General features: G+C 40.5%; 1 protein-coding gene across 2 annotated transcripts; it reads right to left on the bottom strand.

Annotated features, from left to right (window-relative positions):
- Nucleotides 1-139: 139 nt before the first annotated feature.
- ubxn4.S (UBX domain protein 4 S homeolog) lies at nucleotides 140-18,267 on the bottom strand. 2 transcript variants are annotated; one of them, XM_018238716.2, is made up of 13 exons: nucleotides 17,338-18,267; nucleotides 6,390-6,492; nucleotides 6,219-6,247; nucleotides 5,345-5,463; nucleotides 4,590-4,752; nucleotides 4,230-4,347; nucleotides 3,431-3,485; nucleotides 2,951-3,139; nucleotides 2,388-2,515; nucleotides 2,213-2,315; nucleotides 1,781-1,912; nucleotides 942-1,153; nucleotides 140-756 (listed from the first exon to the last, which is right to left on the bottom strand). In XM_018238716.2, exons 1-13 carry the CDS (start codon nucleotides 17,417-17,419, stop codon nucleotides 621-623), a joined length of 1,569 nt encoding a protein of 522 aa, XP_018094205.1. In that variant the 5' UTR covers nucleotides 17,420-18,267; the 3' UTR covers nucleotides 140-620. The 2 variants fall into 2 exon arrangements, with proteins under 2 accessions (XP_018094205.1, XP_018094206.1); XM_018238717.2 differs by having other exon boundaries at nucleotides 2,951-3,115.
- Nucleotides 18,268-18,620: the final 353 nt, after the last annotated feature.

Below are 18,620 nucleotides of genomic sequence, written 5' to 3'. Positions count from 1 at the left end.
TCCAATCATATGCGGTTTCACACATGTCCAGCTCATCAGTAAGAAGAGAGAATTTGCTGGCAGCAGCTTGGATCTATTTAACTATGGGGGTATGTAACCAATCAAAAGCAAAAACAAAACTAGAGACTTCACAAGGTTGTTTTCTTTGAAAACTTTATTGTCAATGTCTCAAAATCCATGATGAAAAACTACAAGAAACAGCTTACTTTTGCTTTTTTAGCAGAATTAAAGGGCAGAATCATATAAATAGGTTCTCGCTCTCTCTTTTACACTTTTCAAAAAGATTGCATTATGGTGAAATCCCAGTGTCAGAGGAACCCGAGGCTGCGGCACAACTATAAACTGAATAGACGTTTCCCCAGCTGGGATATATGGAGAATGAATGAAAGTAAAAATTCCAATATGCATTTGTTATAGGTTTATAGTCCAGTGAGAAAGTACCATACATAAAGCACTCGCAGTAAATAAAAAAGATTAATCAGATCACTTCTGGTGTAAGAATTTACTTTCATGCAGCAGACTACAGTACTGAATTCTCTTATGAATTAGGAGTCCCCAGCTGTTTTGCAGACGTAGGGGCCAGATTTCAGAAGCTATTGTACATTTGGCAATTAGTCCACCTACATTTGCTGGGTAGAGTTCCCATTCCATGTGTTATTCTCATCCTCGTCATCCTGACTTCTCAGTCGGTAGACTTTGCCTTCTTTTTTGAACTGCTCTGGGCGTTTTTCTACAACTCTTTTCCTAACTGCATCTCTGGAAGCAAATCAAAAATGGCCGACAGTTAGCCATTAACCAACCACAGTCTTTGAGAATTTAGCCCACCCCATACACAGGGTTCTGACTACCAAACATCTTATTAAAGGAAGATACATAACAATACATAATTATCCATAATTATTCAATTATGAAGCTATGCAGCTTTATCTCCGTGTTCATACCTGTTTGGTTCAGAACTGCTGCTTGCTGTAGGGTTTGTGCTTTCATGCTGTGGATGTGCTTCTCGTTCTACAGGCTGTGAAGGGGAAGGGCTGCTAAACAGGAAGTTGCTTAGAAATCTCCATACTGCTAGGAGAGGAAAGAGAATTGTACCAAGGAAACTCCAGACTCCACCTTCAGAGCTCTGTACTACAGTGTGAGATGACCTTCCTGCCTAAGCATACAAACAAACATTAATAGGTAAGTCTGGAAATATCACAATTCAGGATCATTAGTGCAAAATCAATTGGCAAAAAATAGCAAATAGTCCACAAATAATGCTTGGGGAACACAAAAACAGAAACGTGTTGTCTCTTTAATCATCTAGATCAGGGGTGTCCAACTGAAATATATATATATATATATATATATATATATATATATATATATATATATATATATATATATATAAACTATTGGAGGCCAGCACAACACGTAAGTAGGTAAATGTTGCCTGGGTGCGATAAGCCCAAAAAGTAAAACAACAGCGTCGAGGAAGGTACGCACTCACAGGTCTTATGAAGAAAAAATGGTGTTTATTATTCAAAGCAAAGACTGACGTTTCGGCTAGCGTGCTAGCCGAAACGTCAGTCTTTGCTTTGAATAATAAACACTATTTTTTCTTCATAAGACCTGTGAGTGCGTACCTTCCTCGACGCTGTTATATATATATATATATATATATATATATATCATTTCAGTTCGACAACCCCTGATCTAGAGATCTAGGTAATTTCTGTACCCCAGGATTATTTGTGGGCTATTTGCCATTACCCAGTAACTTGTAAAATGTTACACATACTGGCAAGAGCACTACTGAAGCACCGGGTGCTAGTTCCAAAGACAACAAGGATTTCCCATAATCTTCTTCTGTGAATTCCCTCCTTGGAAACATGGTTGCCAATGAAAATTTTCCGTAAGTATTTCCAACTGTCTGCAAGTAACAAGAGAAAAAAAATAAGGTTGTGAAATGACCAATGGTTATGGACTTATGGGTATGATGGCAATATGTAGGTTCTCAACTAGTGCTGATTGTACATGGGTATTCTAACCACTGACCTTCTTCTTCTCATCCCACAGCCCCTATCTTATGTGTCTGTCAGACTTGTTCCTTCAGTGCCCAGTGCAGGCATTACACAGTGCATGTAAATAGTGCATGGTGGTCTTACTACTAAAGAAGCAGATTATTTACACTGTATTATTAATTTTACATATGTCTGCTATAAAAACTAACCTGTACAGCAAAACATCGCGCTTCCTCAAGAGGAGCTTCTGATGCAAATTGGTTGGTGAATGAAGAACCGTCAGGAAGTCTGAACTGTATCCGGGCAATGGTACTGCATAAAGAGAGACACTATGTTAGGTAAGGGGTAGGCAATACTTCCAGTTGTAATTGTAGAATGCCGTACCTTCTCTCCTTCTGTGCTGCCTCTCTTCTGGAATCTCTTTCAGCCTGCTGGGCCTGCAGTTCTGCCGCTTTTAATGCTTCTATTTCTTCACTGTTTTTTGCATAACGGGCAGCGCGATCAGCACGGTCCTATAATGGGGAAAAGCCAAATGTAAGAACAAGCAGAGCAAGGCAGAACTGATTGTAAGTGCTTAAGGTTGCACTAACAAGCAAGGAACACAAATAATCAGTCTTTCTGTGATGTCACATGAACTCATTTATGTGTTATACTTCTCTAGGCCAAATTTGCCTTCACAGGCATAAAGGGCACTCCCCAAAATTTAAGTTGTCTTTATGGATCCATTCATACTATTAGACACATAAAACAAGAAAAGCACACCATGATATGTTTATCTGAAGGGATGTAATAATAAGCAGGTGTACTGGATGTTCATAAAGCTGCCCTGAAAACCTATTGGCGAATTGCACAGTTCATCACCACCGTGCATGGGTGTGACCACAGATATGTTGGTTTGTGGTTGCTAAAGGTGTGTAGCCAACAACCAAGGCCCATACATACTGTACCTGAGCAATCTGCTGCCGAATGCGGTCTCTGGCAGCTTTTTCTTCTGCTTTCTCTCTGTTTCTCTCTTCCAGGGCCCTTTTTGGTAGGTCCTCCTCCTGCTTTCGCTTGTATTCCAGCATTTCTTTGCCCATTTTCCTTCTATCAATTTCCTTCTTAATCTCATTCTGTGTAACGAATAAAACACATCTCTGGCAAATTAAAAGACTAATTAGATTGGTTTCTTCAAGCAGATGGGCACTGGTTATTTTTAAGTGATGTTAATTCTTTGCTGTAAAATCAGTAACACAGGTTATCTATGTTTCTTTTGTTTAATGAGGTTTGATTTTTTTTTTTTTTTTTTTAAACAAAAGTAAATAAGTAATTTTGCTCAGAAAGATGAGACCAACCATTTCTAAAGATTTTTATCATAGCGACATTTGTTTACTCTCCACTCTTTCTATGCAGCACAAGGGAACTAATTCTACTTCATCTGCACTTACCTGTTCCTCTTCCTTCTTTCTGTGCTCCCGTTTCTCCTCCAGCTTCTGTGTTACCCTGGGCAAAATAAAAACATGTCAACATTTAATATATAGTGATTTGATGCACTTCCTGCTGTAAATATAAGGGTACCACAATTCACCAAATAGTTCCATGACTATAAAAAAAGGCATAAGGCCGAAGGCTGAGACCTTTCATGCAGTACTTTTATAAACCTAACATTATTGTATTAGAGGAGGTCCAGAGAAGGGCAACTAAGCTGTTAAAAGGTATGAGAAATCTCAGCTATGAGAAAAGAATGGCCAAGTTGGGTTTGTTCACGCTGTGGAAGAGGTTGCTTAAGGGGTGATATGATAACTATGTATAATATATAAGGGGATCATATAATAATCTCTCTAATGCTTTATTTACCAGTAGGTTCTTCCAAGTGACACATGGGGACCCATTTCGATTAGAAGAAAGGAGGTTCCAGCTAAATATTTGGAAGGGGTTTTTTACAGTGAGAGCTAGATAGCTTTAAGAGGGGGTTGGATTGGTTTTTAGCAAGTGAGAGAATACAGGGGTATGGAAGATAGCTTATAGCACAATTTGATCCAGGGACTAGTCCGATTGCCACCTTGGACTCAAGAAGCAATTTTTCCTCCTCTGAGTCAAATTAGGGAAACTTCAGAAGGGTTTTTTTTGCCTTCCTCTTGATCAACTAGCAGTTAGGCAGGTTATATGTAGACCTAAAAGGTTGAACTTGATGAACGTTTGACTTTTTCCAACCTAACTTACTCTGTTAGTGTGTTCCTATCTCACCTTTGCACTTTCTCTACAAGTTCCTCCTCCGATTGCATATTCTGAACAGACTCACTAACAAGTTCCAGGGCTTCACTTTCATGGTCGCTGGGCAGTGCTTGCAGTGGTGTGGGCAGTTCTAAGCAAGTAAGAAACCATAGTGAAATTCTGGAAATACTGTACATAGAGGTGACAGTCTAGAAGGCATAGCAGCCCAGAAAAAGGTACAGGGAGTTATATTTATGTACCAAAGTAACTGGGGTTAGGTTGAATTAATTTACTTGAGGTAAAGGTTGTGGTACCTATCGTAGCAAATGCCAGAGGCCCAAGACTAATTCAAAGTGAGCCTTCCACTCTGTTAATGGTTAATTTCATTTTTACCTGTGGTAGGTGCTGAAGAGTCTTGCATAGTGCCTGCTGGCTGTACATTATCTGGAGGGCTGGCATGTGGAACAACGGGACAAGGTCCATCAGAACAAGGTTTTGGCAAACTTTCTGGAAGCTTTGCATTTACTAGAGGTCCATCTTTTTTCCCTGAGTGCATCTAGAAAGTATCAATTCACATAATCATATCATTGGAGAGAGAAGGACTTATTATGAACGCACATGGCTGTCCCCTGCTTAAATGGCATTGGGCTAGATGGGATAAAACACAGCACCATTTCCATGAAACCCTCACAAGCACTTCCCCTTGGATTAGTAGAATCCAATCTAACCCACATCACTTTCCAAGATACATAACCTGTTTACTTCCTGCTCATACAGTCTTTGAATTGCCAGGCAGGGGGAAAGGGCTTGGACCACAATGGGATTTCTCTCACAGCCTTTATCTTAATGGGCCAGAAAAAAACAGATGAGCAACACCTCACCCTAATAGTCTAAGCCCTATCAACCTACTTTATGCTCTTCAAGCCCTGCTTCTTCCTTGACAATAGCAAAAAGAGCTATGAACATGAAGTACATAGAACTGAAGCTATGGATATTGGGGTAAGGGGAAGTCTAAAATCACCTAACAGCATAAGGGGGGGGGGTTCTAATGGGTATTAGTTCATGATTTTTCCCATATTAATTTAAGGTGATCCCAGATGTAAAAAAACACAATAACATATGGTATATTAAAAATGAACTATACTGACCTGTTTTACTTTGGCTATCTTTGCAACAAGTTCTTCTGCGGAAATACTCCCAGCGATAACTTCTAATGGGATTCCATTCTCCCCAATAAAGAAGCTTGATGGGACACACACTACAGGATCTGAGAAACAACTAGTAAAGAAGCTATAACTGGACAATAACTATCATTAACCCTGTAGGCTGCATATTCATATGGCATTGACTGAATTAGGGTTGCAGGAGTATGGATAATAAAATGTATAAGTACCTTTTGAAATAGCCAAAATGCCTACTAAGCCGAAATTCTAGGGAGCCAATACAGACTTTGATAATGTGGATAAAACATAGGCCTAAAAGAAGATTAAACGTATTACTATTTGTTTATCATCCAAAATCTACTCAAAATGCTGCAGCAGAGGTTCATGTGTAAGGAATTTTTATGAACATTTTTATCAAAGAGTGAAAAATATCTCACCATAGTTCATAGTTAGAGAGGAGCTCTCTATTCACTGGTATAGAATTTAAGCTCACCACAGACATGAAGACTTTTCTCTATGCAATGACCGATTTTAGTGCAATCCAACAAATCTGTCAAATTATTGTGAGGTTAGTGGGCACTGAACAATCATGTATCTAAAGATTTTTTGTCCAACATTGGTCAAAAAAATCGATCGGGCAGGTAAGAAGTTTTTCATGGTTCACAATAAAATTTATCCAAAGAGCATGAACTTTATAAATGGGCATATTTATCAAAGGGTGAAAAACAGGTGACCATAATATATACCCCATAGTAACATAAATACTGACACCTAGAGGCTGTTGCAGGCATCACTAAATACAATGTATATATGGGCTTGGTTTCTTACTGACATCATTAATCTCATAATAAAAGGATACAGATCTGAGAAAACTGCAGACAGGCTTCACTGCAAAGAAAGACAGAAGCATTTTAGAAATACAGGGTTTTTAAATACAAACTAAAACTGCTAACCAATGGAGGCTTTATTGGAAAAGGCTGGGTAGCAGAGATTGAGGAGAAACTATATGAATTTAACCCAGGAAACAAACCTCTGGCTATCAAGCTTTATAGCAACGACTCCCCCCAAGGAGGTCTGGATCACTTGTTCATTAGCCCAGCTTTCGGACATCTGTACCGACTGCTCATCTTCCCCTGAAACAAGAAGATAACAAAAATGTATTTATACATCGTTACTTAACATTTATTATAATTTCTTGATATGAAGAAATATTATGAAACAATATGTCTTGCTTATGTCTCACACAAAGACCCAGACCCGGACTGGCAATTTGTAGATTCTGGCAAATGGCTGCTGTAAAATACCATATTTATTGGGTCTGTGGGGGTTTGATTGGGCCTCTGTCTACTTAATATGCCAGGGTCTATTGTTTTGGACTGGCTTCTGGCAGAGACTGTTAGAACACACCATTTATTGGAAACATGAACGGGGACCAGGGCCATTTTTAAAGTTAATAATAATTTTTTAGCCCAGAGTGAAATCTGCACAATATAGTACTCATTATTGCCTGCAAGAGTTAGGGGGGTTATCACTTATGATATATACCTCCATTAAAGCATACAGCATAAATAATCTAAAATTAAATGGATGTTGGTTATGCAATGCATATGGGCAATGACTCTCTCTGTCCCTTTCAATGCTCCGCCCTGGTGGTTCCGAAGAAATAATGTAGCAGAAGTCAGCTAATTAACAAACCTGTTAGAAGCATGCAAGTGCAGAAGGGGAGATACAACTCAGATGTAATTAAAAGTCACTTTGAAACCATTAAACTTCCATATGAATCTATACTGGAAAGTTGCTTAACCCTTTAAGTGCCAGCAGAATTTCACATTTTGGTTACGCGAAATGCCAGCCGTTTTTGAAACATTTTGTGCTCTCTCATTTTAGGTGCATTTTCTGAGGGGAAACCTATAGTTTACCTAGGAAAACTATACATTGTTTTTTTCGGTAGAAACTGAGCTTTCTAAATCTGCCTGAGTTTTCATGTATTTCCACCTGTGCAAAAAAATTTATAGTGCTAAATACCAAAAAAAAATGAAAAATTACCATTTTTCATCGTATATCAATTTATACCAGAAAAATATTTCATTTTAGGGATGAAAATCCAACTGATTTGGAAAGCCTTATGTCTCTCGAACGTGCCAATACCAGATATGTATAGTTTTAGGGAGATTTAGGATTTCTGTACAGCAAAAACTCCCGGCAGTATATTACCGAATTTTGAAAGCACTAAGGCAGAAAACGGCATGCTTTAGATTCCAAGGCAAAAAATCCTGAAACCGTAGGTTTACCCCAGAAAACCATACATTTTTGAAAAGTACACATTCTGCCGATTACAAAATGGGTAACTATGTCTCTCTACTCCCAACTACCAAACATAAAAGCTTGTCTGAAAATAGCGGTTTTTCAAAAAAAAATTCAAAATTCTGAAAAATCATTTCAAAGGTTTTATTTTGCTGCTCCGCATATCCCAAACTATATTAGGTACCAAGAAAAAGCACCTGAAATATGATTGCCAGGGGTCCACTGAACAGTTTGATACCCATTATGCATAGGTTTACCAAAGTATCTGGCATTTAGAGACACCAATATGAAGTTAGCACATCCAAATTGATCAGGACTTTACTTCAGCTACTGAGAAATCAACACATTGACTGCATTTTTTGTGGGGTAAAAACACAGAAATATATGTTTACCCCCCAAACCCATATATTTTTGGAAAGTACACATTCTACTGAATCTAAAATGGGTACCCATGCCTTTCTGCTCCAAACTACTGAGTCGCAAGGCTTTCCCAAAATTGTCGGTTTTGGTGAAATATCTGAAAATTGCCTCAAACCTTCAACTTCCCAGCACCATATCGCCCATGTATCATTACGTACTAAGAAAAAGCACCCTAAATATGATTGCCAGGGTTCCTCTGAACATTTTGGTGGTCATTGTTCATAAGTATACCAAAGTATCTGGCATTTAGAGGCCCCAAAATGAAGTTAACGCATACAAACAGTCCCGTGGGTAACTTCAGCTAATGAAAGATCAACACATTGACTGCATTTTTGTGGGGTAAAAACACAGAAATATATGTTTACCCCCCAAAACCCATATATTTTTGGAAAGTACACATTCTACCGAATCTAAAATGGGTACCCATGCCTTTCTGCTCCAAACTACTGAGTCGCAAGGCTTTCCCAAAATTGTCGGTTTTGGTGAAATATCTGAAAATTGCCTCAAAGCTTCAACTTCCCAGCACCATATCACCCATGTATCGTTACGCACCAAGAAAAAGCACCCTAAATATGATTGCCAGGGTTCCTCCAAACAATTTGGTGGCCATTGTTCATAGGTTTACCAAAGTATCTGGCATTTAGAGGCCTCAAAATGAAGTTAGCGCATACAAATAGTCCTGTGGGTAACTTCATCTAATGAAAAATCAACACATTCACTGCATTTTTGTGGGGTAAAAACACAGAAATATATGTTTACCCCCCAAACCCATATATTTTTGGAAAGTACACATTCTACTGAATCTAAAATGGGTACCCATGCCTTTCTGCTCCAAACTACTGAGTCGCAAGGCTTTCCCAAAGTTGTCGGTTTTGCTGAAATATCTGAAAATTGCCTCAAAGCTTCAACTTCCCAGCACCATATCACCCATGTGTCATTACGTACTAAGAAAAAGCACCCTAAATATGATTGCCAGGGTTCCTCTGAACATTTTGGTGGCCATTTTTCATAAGTTTACCAAAGTATCTGGCATTTAGAGGCCCCAAAATGAAGTTAGCGCATACAAACAGTCCCGTGGGTAACTTCAGCTAATGAAAGATCAACACATTGACTGCATTTTTGTGGGGTAAAAACACAGAAATATATGTTTACCCCCCAAAACCCATATATTTTTGGAAAGTACACATTCTACAGAATCTAAAATGGGTACCCATGCCTTTCTGCTCCAAACTACTGAGTCGCAAGGCTTTGCCACAATTGTCGGTTTTGGTGAAATATCTGAAAATTGCCTCAAAGCTTCAACTTCTCAGCACCATATCACCCATGTATCGTTTACGCACCAAGAAAAAGCACCCTAAATATGATTGCCAGGGTTCCTCCGAACAGTTTGGTGGCCATTGTTCATAGGTTTACCAAAGTATCTGGCATTTAGAGGCCCCAAAATGAAGTTAGTGCATACAAATAGTCCTGTGGGTAACTTCAGCTAATGAAAGATCAACACATTGACTGCATTTTTGTGGGGTAAAAACACAGAAATATATGTTTACCCCCCAAACCCATACATTTTTGGAAAGTACACATTCTACAGAATCTAAAATGGGTACCTATGCCTTATTGCTCCAAACTACTGAGTCGCCAGGCTTTCCCAAAGTTGTCGGTTTTGGTGAAATATCTGAAAATTGCCTCAAAGCTTCAACTTCCCAGTACCATATCACCCATGTGTCATTACGTACTAAGAAAAAACACCCTAAATATGATTGCCAGGGTTCCTCTGAACATTTTGGTGGCCATTGTTCATAAGTTTACCAAAGTATCTGGCATTTAGAGGCCCCAAAATGAAGTTAGCGCATACAAACAGTCCCGTGGGTAACTTCAGCTAATGAAAAATCAACACATTGACTGCATTTTTGTGGGGTAAAAACACAGAAATATATGTTTACCCCCCAAAACCCATATATTTTTGGAAAGTACACATTCTACAGAATCTAAAATGGGTACCCATGCCTTTCTGCTCCAAACTACTGAGTCGCAAGGCTTTGCCACAATTGTCGGTTTTGGTGAAATATCTGAAAATTGCCTCAAAGCTTCAACTTCTCAGCACCATATCACCCATGTATCGTTATGCACCAAGAAAAAGCACCCTAAATATGATTGCCAGGGTTCCTCCGAACAGTTTGGTGGCCATTGTTCATAGGTTTACCAAAGTATCTGGCATTTAGAGGCCCCAAAATGAAGTTAGCGCATACAAATAGTCCTGTGGGTAACTTCAGCTAATGAAAGATCAACACATTGACTGCATTTTTGTGGGGTAAAAACACAGAAATATATGTTTACCCCCCAAACCCATACATTTTTGGAAAGTACACATTCTACAGAATCTAAAATGGGTACCCATGCCTTATTGCTCCAAACTACCGAGTCGCAAGGCTTTCCCAAAGTTGCCGGTTTTGGTGAAATATCTGAAAATTGCCTCAAAGCTTCAACTTCCCAGCACCATATCACCCATGTGTCATTACGTACTAAAAAAAAGCACCCTAAATATGATTGCCAGGGTTCCTCTGAACATTTTGGTGGCCATTGTTCATAAGTTTACCAAAGTATCTGGCATTTAGAGGCCCCAAAATGAAGTTAGCGCATACAAACAGTCCCGTGGGTAACTTCAGCTAATGAAAAATCAACACATTGACTGCATTTTTGCGGGGTAAAAACACAGAAATATATGTTTACCCCCCAAACCCATATATTTTTGGAAAGTACACATTCTACGGAATCTAAAATGGGTACCCATGCCTTTCGGCTCCAAACTACTGAGTCGCAAGGCTTTGCCAAATTTGGCGGTTTTGGTGAAATATCTGGAAATTGCCTCAAAGCTTCAACTTTCCAGCATCGTATTGTCCATGTATCATTACCAGCATAAAGCATCCTAAATATAAACATAGGGGTCTACTAAACAGTTTGATGCCCAATATGCATAGATATACCAAACTATGTGGCGCACAGAGACCCCCAAATGACAATATGTATAGACATTTTCACGGCTGACGCGCTGGCTGCTGCAATATAACCACTCGGTGTGTGTATTATGCGACATTAGACCACCTAACAGTACAGAGACCCCAGAAAACCATATATTTTCAGAAAGTACACATTCTGACGAATCCAATATGGGTAAATAAGTGTTTCTACTGCAAACTGCCAAACTGCAAAGCAATGCTGAACATAACGGTTTTTATCAAATTTCTGAAATTGTCACAAAGCTTGAATTTTACCCCATTATATGCCCCACATTTCGTAACTTATCAGCATAAAACATCCTAAATATGAACGCCAGGGGTCTACTAAACACTTTGATGCCCAGTATGCATAGATATACCAAACTATGTGGCGCACAGAGACCCCCAAATGACAATAGTGTATATACATTTTCACGACGGACGCACTGGCAGCTGCAATATAAGCACCTGGTGTGTGTATTATGCAACATTAGACCCCCCTAACAGTACAGAGACCCCAGAAAACCATATATTTCAGAAAGTACACATTCTGACGAATCCAATATTGGTAAATAAGTGTTTCTACTGCAAACTGCCAAACTGCAAAGCAATGCTGAACATAACGGTTTTTATCAAATTTCTGAAAATTGTCAGAAAGCTTGAATTTTACCCCATTATATGCCACACATTTCGTAACGTATCAGCATAAAACATCCTAAATATGAACGCCAGGGGTCTACTGAACACTTTGATGCCCAATATGCATAGATATACTAAACTATGTGGCGCACAGAGACCCCCAAATGACAATAGTGTATATACATTTTCACGGCTGACGCGCTGGCTGCTGCAATATAAGCACCTGGTGTGTGTATTATGCGACATTAGACCCCCCTAACAGTACAGAGACCCCAGAAAACCATATATTTTCAGAAAGTACACATTCTGACGAATCCAATATGGGTAAATAAGTGTTTCTACTGCAAACTGCCAGACTGCAAATCAATGCTGAACGTAACCGTTTTTATCAAATTTCTGAAAATCGTCACAAAGCTTGAATTTTACCCCATTATATGCCCCACATTTCGTAACTTATCAGCATAAAACATCCTAAATATGAACGCCAGGGGTCTACTGAACACTTTGATGCCCAATATGCATAGATATACCAAACTATGTGGCGCACAGAGACCCCCAAATGACAATAGTGTATATACATTTTCACGGCTGACGCGCTGGCTGCTGCAATATAAGCACCTGGTGTGTGTATTATGCGACATTAGACCCCCCTAACAGTACAGAGACCCCAGAAAACCATATATTTTCAGAAAGTACACATTCTGACGAATCCAATATGGGTAAATGTGTGTTTCTACTGCAAACTGCCTAACTGCAAAGCAATGCTGAACATAACGGTTTTTATCAAATTTTTGAAAATCGTCAGAAAGATTGAATTTTACCCCATTATATGCCCCACATTTCGTAACGTTTCAGCATAAAACATCCTAAATATGAACGCCAGGGGTCTACTGAACACTTTGATGCCCAATATGCATAGATATACCAAACTATGCGGCGCACAGAGACCACCAAATGACAATAGTGTATATACATTTTCACGGCTGACGCGCTGGCTGCTGCAATATAAGCACCTGGTGTGTGTAATATGCGACATTAGACCACCTAACAGTACAGAGACCCCAGAAAACCATATATTTTCAGAAAGTACACATTCTGACGAATCCAATATGGGTAAATATGTGTTTCTACTGCAAACTGCCAAACTGCAAAGCAATGCTGAACATAACGGTTTTTATCAAATTTCTGAAAATTGTCAGAAAGATTGAATTTTACCCCATTATATGCCCCACATTTCGTAACGTATCAGCATAAAACATCCTAAATATGAACGCCAGAGGTCTACTGAACACTTTGATGCCCAATATGCATAGATATACCAAACTATGTGGCGCACAGAGATCCCCAAATGACAATAGTGTATATACATTTTCACAGCTGACGCGCTGGCTGCTGCAATATAAGCACCTGGTGTGTGTATTATGCGACATTAGACCCCCCTAACAGTACAGAGACCCCAGAAAACCATATATTTTCAGAAAGTACACATTCTGACGAATCCAATATGGGTAAATAAGTGTTTCTACTGCAAACTGCCAAACTGCAAAGCAATGCTGAACATAACGGTTTTTATCAAATTTCTGAAAATTGTCAGAAAGCTTGAATTTTACCCCATTATATGCCCCACATTTCGTAACGTATCAGCATAAAACATCCTAAATATGAACGCCAGAGGTCTACTGAACACTTTGATGCCCAATATGCATAGATTTACCAAACTATGTGGCGCACAGAGACCCCCAAATGGATATATAGTAGATAAAATTTACAAGGCAAAACAAAATAAGGCAGTAAAGGGTGAAATGCAAAAAAATCCAATAAAACCACAAAAATCAATGTTTTTTTTCCAGACTAGTGTTATCGGCCGTCAGAATCACAGTTTGAATATTTTAGATGGGCCAAACAGGTTATACGGCTAGAAAAAAGTGAACACAATATATGCAGAGCTGAAAATGCAATAAAATGGCTAAAAATTCAATAAAATGGCTAAAAATGCACCAAAATACCCAAAATTGCAATATAATCACCGAAATAACATACAAAAGGTATTGCACAGTACGGTTAGCGAATACGCTATGCGTAATGGCAATAAAACATTTTTTTCAGCCAAAAAAAGAAACGATGCGATAAGAAAAAAAAAAAAAAGCCACAATGCCATGTATGTGCGTGTGCGTGTGTACAAATGGTAAATTACATGTTATGTGCGCGTGTGTGCGTGTGCACATGTGTGTAAGTGCAGTGAGTGTAAGTGACCCCCCCCAATCCCCAAAAATGTATGTGTAAGTGTGTGTAAGTGTGAATCTAAGTGTGTATTACTGTAATAAGTGTGTGTTGGTGTGTTTGTGTGTGTAATTGTTGCACTAACCTGAAAAAGTCGTTGGAGACTGTTGCAGGCGATCAGGAAGAGCCCCTGGAAGACATCTGCCTCGTGGTTCCTGTCTGTGTGCTGTGGGGGCGGAGATCGTCGATCCGGTGTAGGCTGCAGCAGCAGGACACGTAAGTAACACGTGCCTGCTGCTGTTTTTGGGCCCCTGGGCGATCGCGCCCCAGGGGCCACTCGATCCCCTGCTCTGCTCGTTGCCTAGGGGCAGGGGATCGAGCAGGAACGGAGCGAGCGGCTCTAACAGCCGCTCCTCCGCTCCTGAACCAGGAAATGCTGCAGAACGTAGAATCTACGTTCTGTGGCATTTCAAGTACCTTTGCCACAGAACGTAGATTCTACGATCTGTGGCATTTAAAAGGTTAAAATCACATTTTGTTTTGTTGTTGTTTGATTTATATCCCCTTCAATAGCTGCTGTTTCCAAAATAATGTGAAAAACTAGACAAGGATTTGGTAACTTGTTGAAGGGCAAAAGGGAAGGCAAAGCCCTTGTAGTTGGTGGGATGACAACAATGTAACCTGTAAATTGTACAACATAACACTGCTTAAAGGGAACACAAATGTGATAGAGCAAACACTTTTATTCCTTGTGTATTATAAAGAACAATCTATTGACATCTAAGGACACTAGAAGGTACTATGTATATTAAGTAAAGATGATGCCAGGGGAAGGGAAGGTACCTGTGGAAAAGTGTGTATAATTAAGGCAAGAAGTTATCAGGAGACTGTGTAATCATATGTTTAGTAAGGAAGAACAAGCGCATTCTGACATTGCACACAAAGCTGAGAGCACATAAACACGGACTATAAATACCATATCAGCACATGTGTATTATTAGCAGCTACTTGTCATCTAAGTGCATCACCAGCTCTGCCTGCCGGCTCAATCGGTCATCTAATACACTACAATAACCCCCCCTTCCCATTTAATACACAGGCAGCTACAGACACCACCCATAGCACTGAAAGGCCTGTGGTTTATTTGCCCTGCCTTTATTTAGCCTTTTGTATGCCACCCAATAAGATCTGCTAACTGCACTTGGCAGTCTTACAGAATGATTGGCTATAATTACCGGGATGGCGCAAGAATGGATTTAATAGATAATGAACAATGAACAAAAGAGACTTGTCATAAAAAGTGACACTGATGCAGAAGGAACAATATCATAGGAAGACTAGTACATTTGCAGTGGCTGCATTGTGTAGCCAAAGCATTTAGAGATAAGACTGCAGCTAAGAAAGCCAGTGAGCTTATGTATCTTCAGATGTGTTCCATCTTTTACGTGCTGACTGTCACTCCATTACTTATTAGTAAAAGCCCTTACAGACTGACAGCCATAGTGTTGCTCCACTATTGGCTCTGTCAAAATCCACCTCACAGTTACAATGTATTCTCTAATGTACAAGCAGTGATTCAGTTCAATAAAAGGTTGGCAGTCCCTGGGCTGTCACAGGCAGTCACCAACTATGACTTTTATCTAGGATAAGTAATTCTAGATAACTGGACTTGTTGAGTAATCATTGAAGACGTTTCACTACTCATCCGAGCAGCTTCTTTAGTTCAACTGAACAGTTCAGTTGAACCAAAGAAGCTGCTCGGATGAGTAGTGAAACGACTTCAATGATTGCTCAGCAAGCCCAGTTGCTCTAGAACAGTGATCCCCAACCAGTAGCTTGTGAGCTCTCCAACCCCTTGGTAGTTGCTCCCAGTGGCCCTAAAAGCATCTGCTTATTTTTGAATTCCAGGCTTGGAGGCAAGTTTTGGTTGTATCAAAACCAGATGTACTGCCAAACAGAGCCTCAGTGTAGGTTGACAATCCTCATAGGGGCTACCAAATGGCCAATTACAGCACTTATTTGGCACCCCAGGAACATTTTTCATGCTAGTGTTGCTCCCCAAATCCTTTTATTTCTGAATGTTGCTCACAGGTTCAAAAGGCTGGGGATTGCTGCTCTAGAATTACTTATACTAGATATACCATCACCTGGATAAATGAGAATCTTCATAGTCAACTATGACTTTATTACAGGCAGTGACCTGGGTCCCCCTTTGCCAGGCTGACTGTAACAGTGCTCTCCAATTTAGAGAAGAGCAATCACCAGGCTGTATCTGTTTAAAAGGTGCCTCCATGTTATACATATCATCACAGAATGCCAGTGTACTCTGTCAGACATTGTACAGCCGCCCAATGTGCTCCCCAACCACTAACGGACAGTAACCTGTTTTCCCCTAATGATTACCCTTTATAATCAGACAGCTACTTGCCTGGGGAATATCATTGCCACCCTCTACTAAGCTGACTGTTACTAGGCACTGACAATTACAATGGGCCCATCTGACAAGTTAACATCATCTTCCAATATGCCTGTAGGTAAGTCTAATAGGAGTCTGGAGCATATCGTTAGTTGGATTGTCTCGTTTCTGTCCATTGTTGTAGCTTATAGCAACACATGCAAAGAGTCTATCCACCATTGTGCTACCTCTAGGTTACAGGGAAAGTATTCATTTTAGTATGCTGACAGTTGCTCATCTCCATGCGGCATGTAGAAGGTTGCTACATTGAGACAGTTAGAGATTTCTTGAGCTTCCCTCTAACAGACCAGGAACAAGCAGCACTTTAGTCTGCAAACACCCTTTATTGGTGTATTCTCACTCGCGACATGTTTCAGGAGCAAAAGGGACTAGCTCCCTAAACATGTCATGAGTGAGAATACACCAATAAAGGGTGTTTGCAGACTAAAGTGCTGCTTGTTCCTGGTCTGTTTCTAATTTCTATAAATAAAATGCTTATCACATGATGGATCATCTGGTGTGTGTTGAAACAGCAGGTCTACACGTATTTGATTTGGTTCGCTCATCTTTCTCTGATTATTGCTTCCCTCTCACAGTTAACTACAATTAAAAGTCAATTAAAAGTGACAGTTCTGGAGATACTGTTGTCAGTTCATTGGGTTCCGCTGTGACAGACAGGAAGCTGCGCTGCTCCTCAGGACCCCTCTCTGCTGACAGTCCCCCTCATACACGCACAAAGCTATGTCAGTCCCCGGGCAATAAACTAGCAGAAAGCTGTGCCAGTCACTATCTTAACTAAGACAATTCCTTGTCTCCCCCAATAGTGACAGCTGTGATACGACAGAAAGCTGCCTATGCCACCGCCTGGATTGGCCCTATGACAGATGACAAGTTACTGTGCTTTTTAGTCCGATAAAGTGAAAGGCAGCGAATCCCTTTTTCCTCACCAGCCACGAACACCACGAACACTGAGCTGTTCTGCTTGGCGGCCGCTATGGCCTCCGGGATGGAGCCCTGGAACCACAGCATATCACCGGCCTCACGCAAAGCTGCTGCCCGTCTCCTATCACTGCAATCACTGCAATCACTACATACACAGATGACAAAGCGGAAAACGGGATGTGACGTAACACGTTCGCTGCACGCCAACAATATGCCACGACGTTGTGGGTGCGTGTTGTCTTGGAAACAAGCAAGCCTCCAATCTCATTCTCTGGTGAAAAGAGAAATCCTGGCAGTAATGGTGTCACACACACTCTATCTTGTCAACATTCACTCTGGTTTATAAAGTCGTTCTGTAAATTCAAAGATTTGCCTCATTTTCTCTTTGGTACTATACATGGACTTGTACGGAATTACCGAGCTCTGTTTTCCGGGCACAATACTTGGTTTTGAATTTTCCTGTCCGTGATGTTTTAAAATGATCAACCCGCCAAGAAGTGTCGTATCTAGAAACAATTTCTCTATGTCCAGAGATGTTTACCTGCTCTGTACCCAGAGTCCATGCCACATTCTGCTCCCCTCCCAAAACAGATACAACAATGGGGCGAGGGTGGGGTCAGTGCCAGCTAGGGTTGCCACCTTTTCTGGAAATAAATACTGGCCCTCCTATATATTTATCTTTTCTCCCTATTAATAACATTGAGATCAACCATAAATTTTACCGGCCAGGTGGCAACCCTAGCACCGGGCCAGGCCAGCCCGGCGCTGTAGGCAAAGGCAACCCATCAGGCCACTTTGGCCACCGCTGCAGCAGTGTGCAACCAACCGCGTGCAACTGGAGACGCGCGTACAACCTAGGACGCACGTGCGCAACTGCGCGCAGCCGAGTGCGGTCGTGCGCAAACCACTTTGACTTCAGAGACTGCACCCACTTTTGACTGAAGTAAAACTTGTCGGACTAGGGGTAGGCTGCATGTGAGATAGGTGTGAGATTGCGCCCTAGGCACGTGCCTCTTCTGCCTACCCCTAGTTCCAGACCTGGGTGGGGTGGTTTATACAGAGCTCATTATCTTTAGTTCTACTAATTAGTACTAATTCTGATCATTATCTCTTGTTAAAGGAGAAGGAAAGTTTTTTACTTGGGGGTGCCAAAAGTTAGGCACCCCAAAGTGATCACATTTACTTACCTGACACATAGGGTTGCCATCTGGCCGGTAAAAATGATGCTTGATGCCAATGTTTTAATAAGAAAAAACAACAAGAATAAAGGAAGGCCGTTATTTTTTTC

The sequence above is a fragment of the Xenopus laevis genome, chromosome 9_10S (genome assembly GCF_017654675.1).
Source record: "Xenopus laevis strain J_2021 chromosome 9_10S, Xenopus_laevis_v10.1, whole genome shotgun sequence".
Classification (NCBI taxonomy): Eukaryota; Metazoa; Chordata; class Amphibia; order Anura; family Pipidae; genus Xenopus; species Xenopus laevis.
The sequence above is the reverse complement of the archived record's forward strand: the minus strand, read 5'-3'. Positions and strand labels throughout refer to the sequence as shown.

Coding starts and splice junctions, on each gene's coding strand:
- ubxn4.S (XM_018238716.2), bottom strand. CDS start 17,419: ATGCTGTGGTTCCAGGGCTCCATCCCGGAGGCCATAGCGGCCGCCAAG. Junction 5,464..6,218: donor TCTGCAGTTTTCTCAGATCT/GTATCCTTTTAT, acceptor GTTGTTTCTCAG/ATCCTGTAGTGTGTGTCCCA. Junction 2,516..2,950: donor TTCGGCAGCAGATTGCTCAG/GTACAGTATGTA, acceptor TCCCCATTATAG/GACCGTGCTGATCGCGCTGC.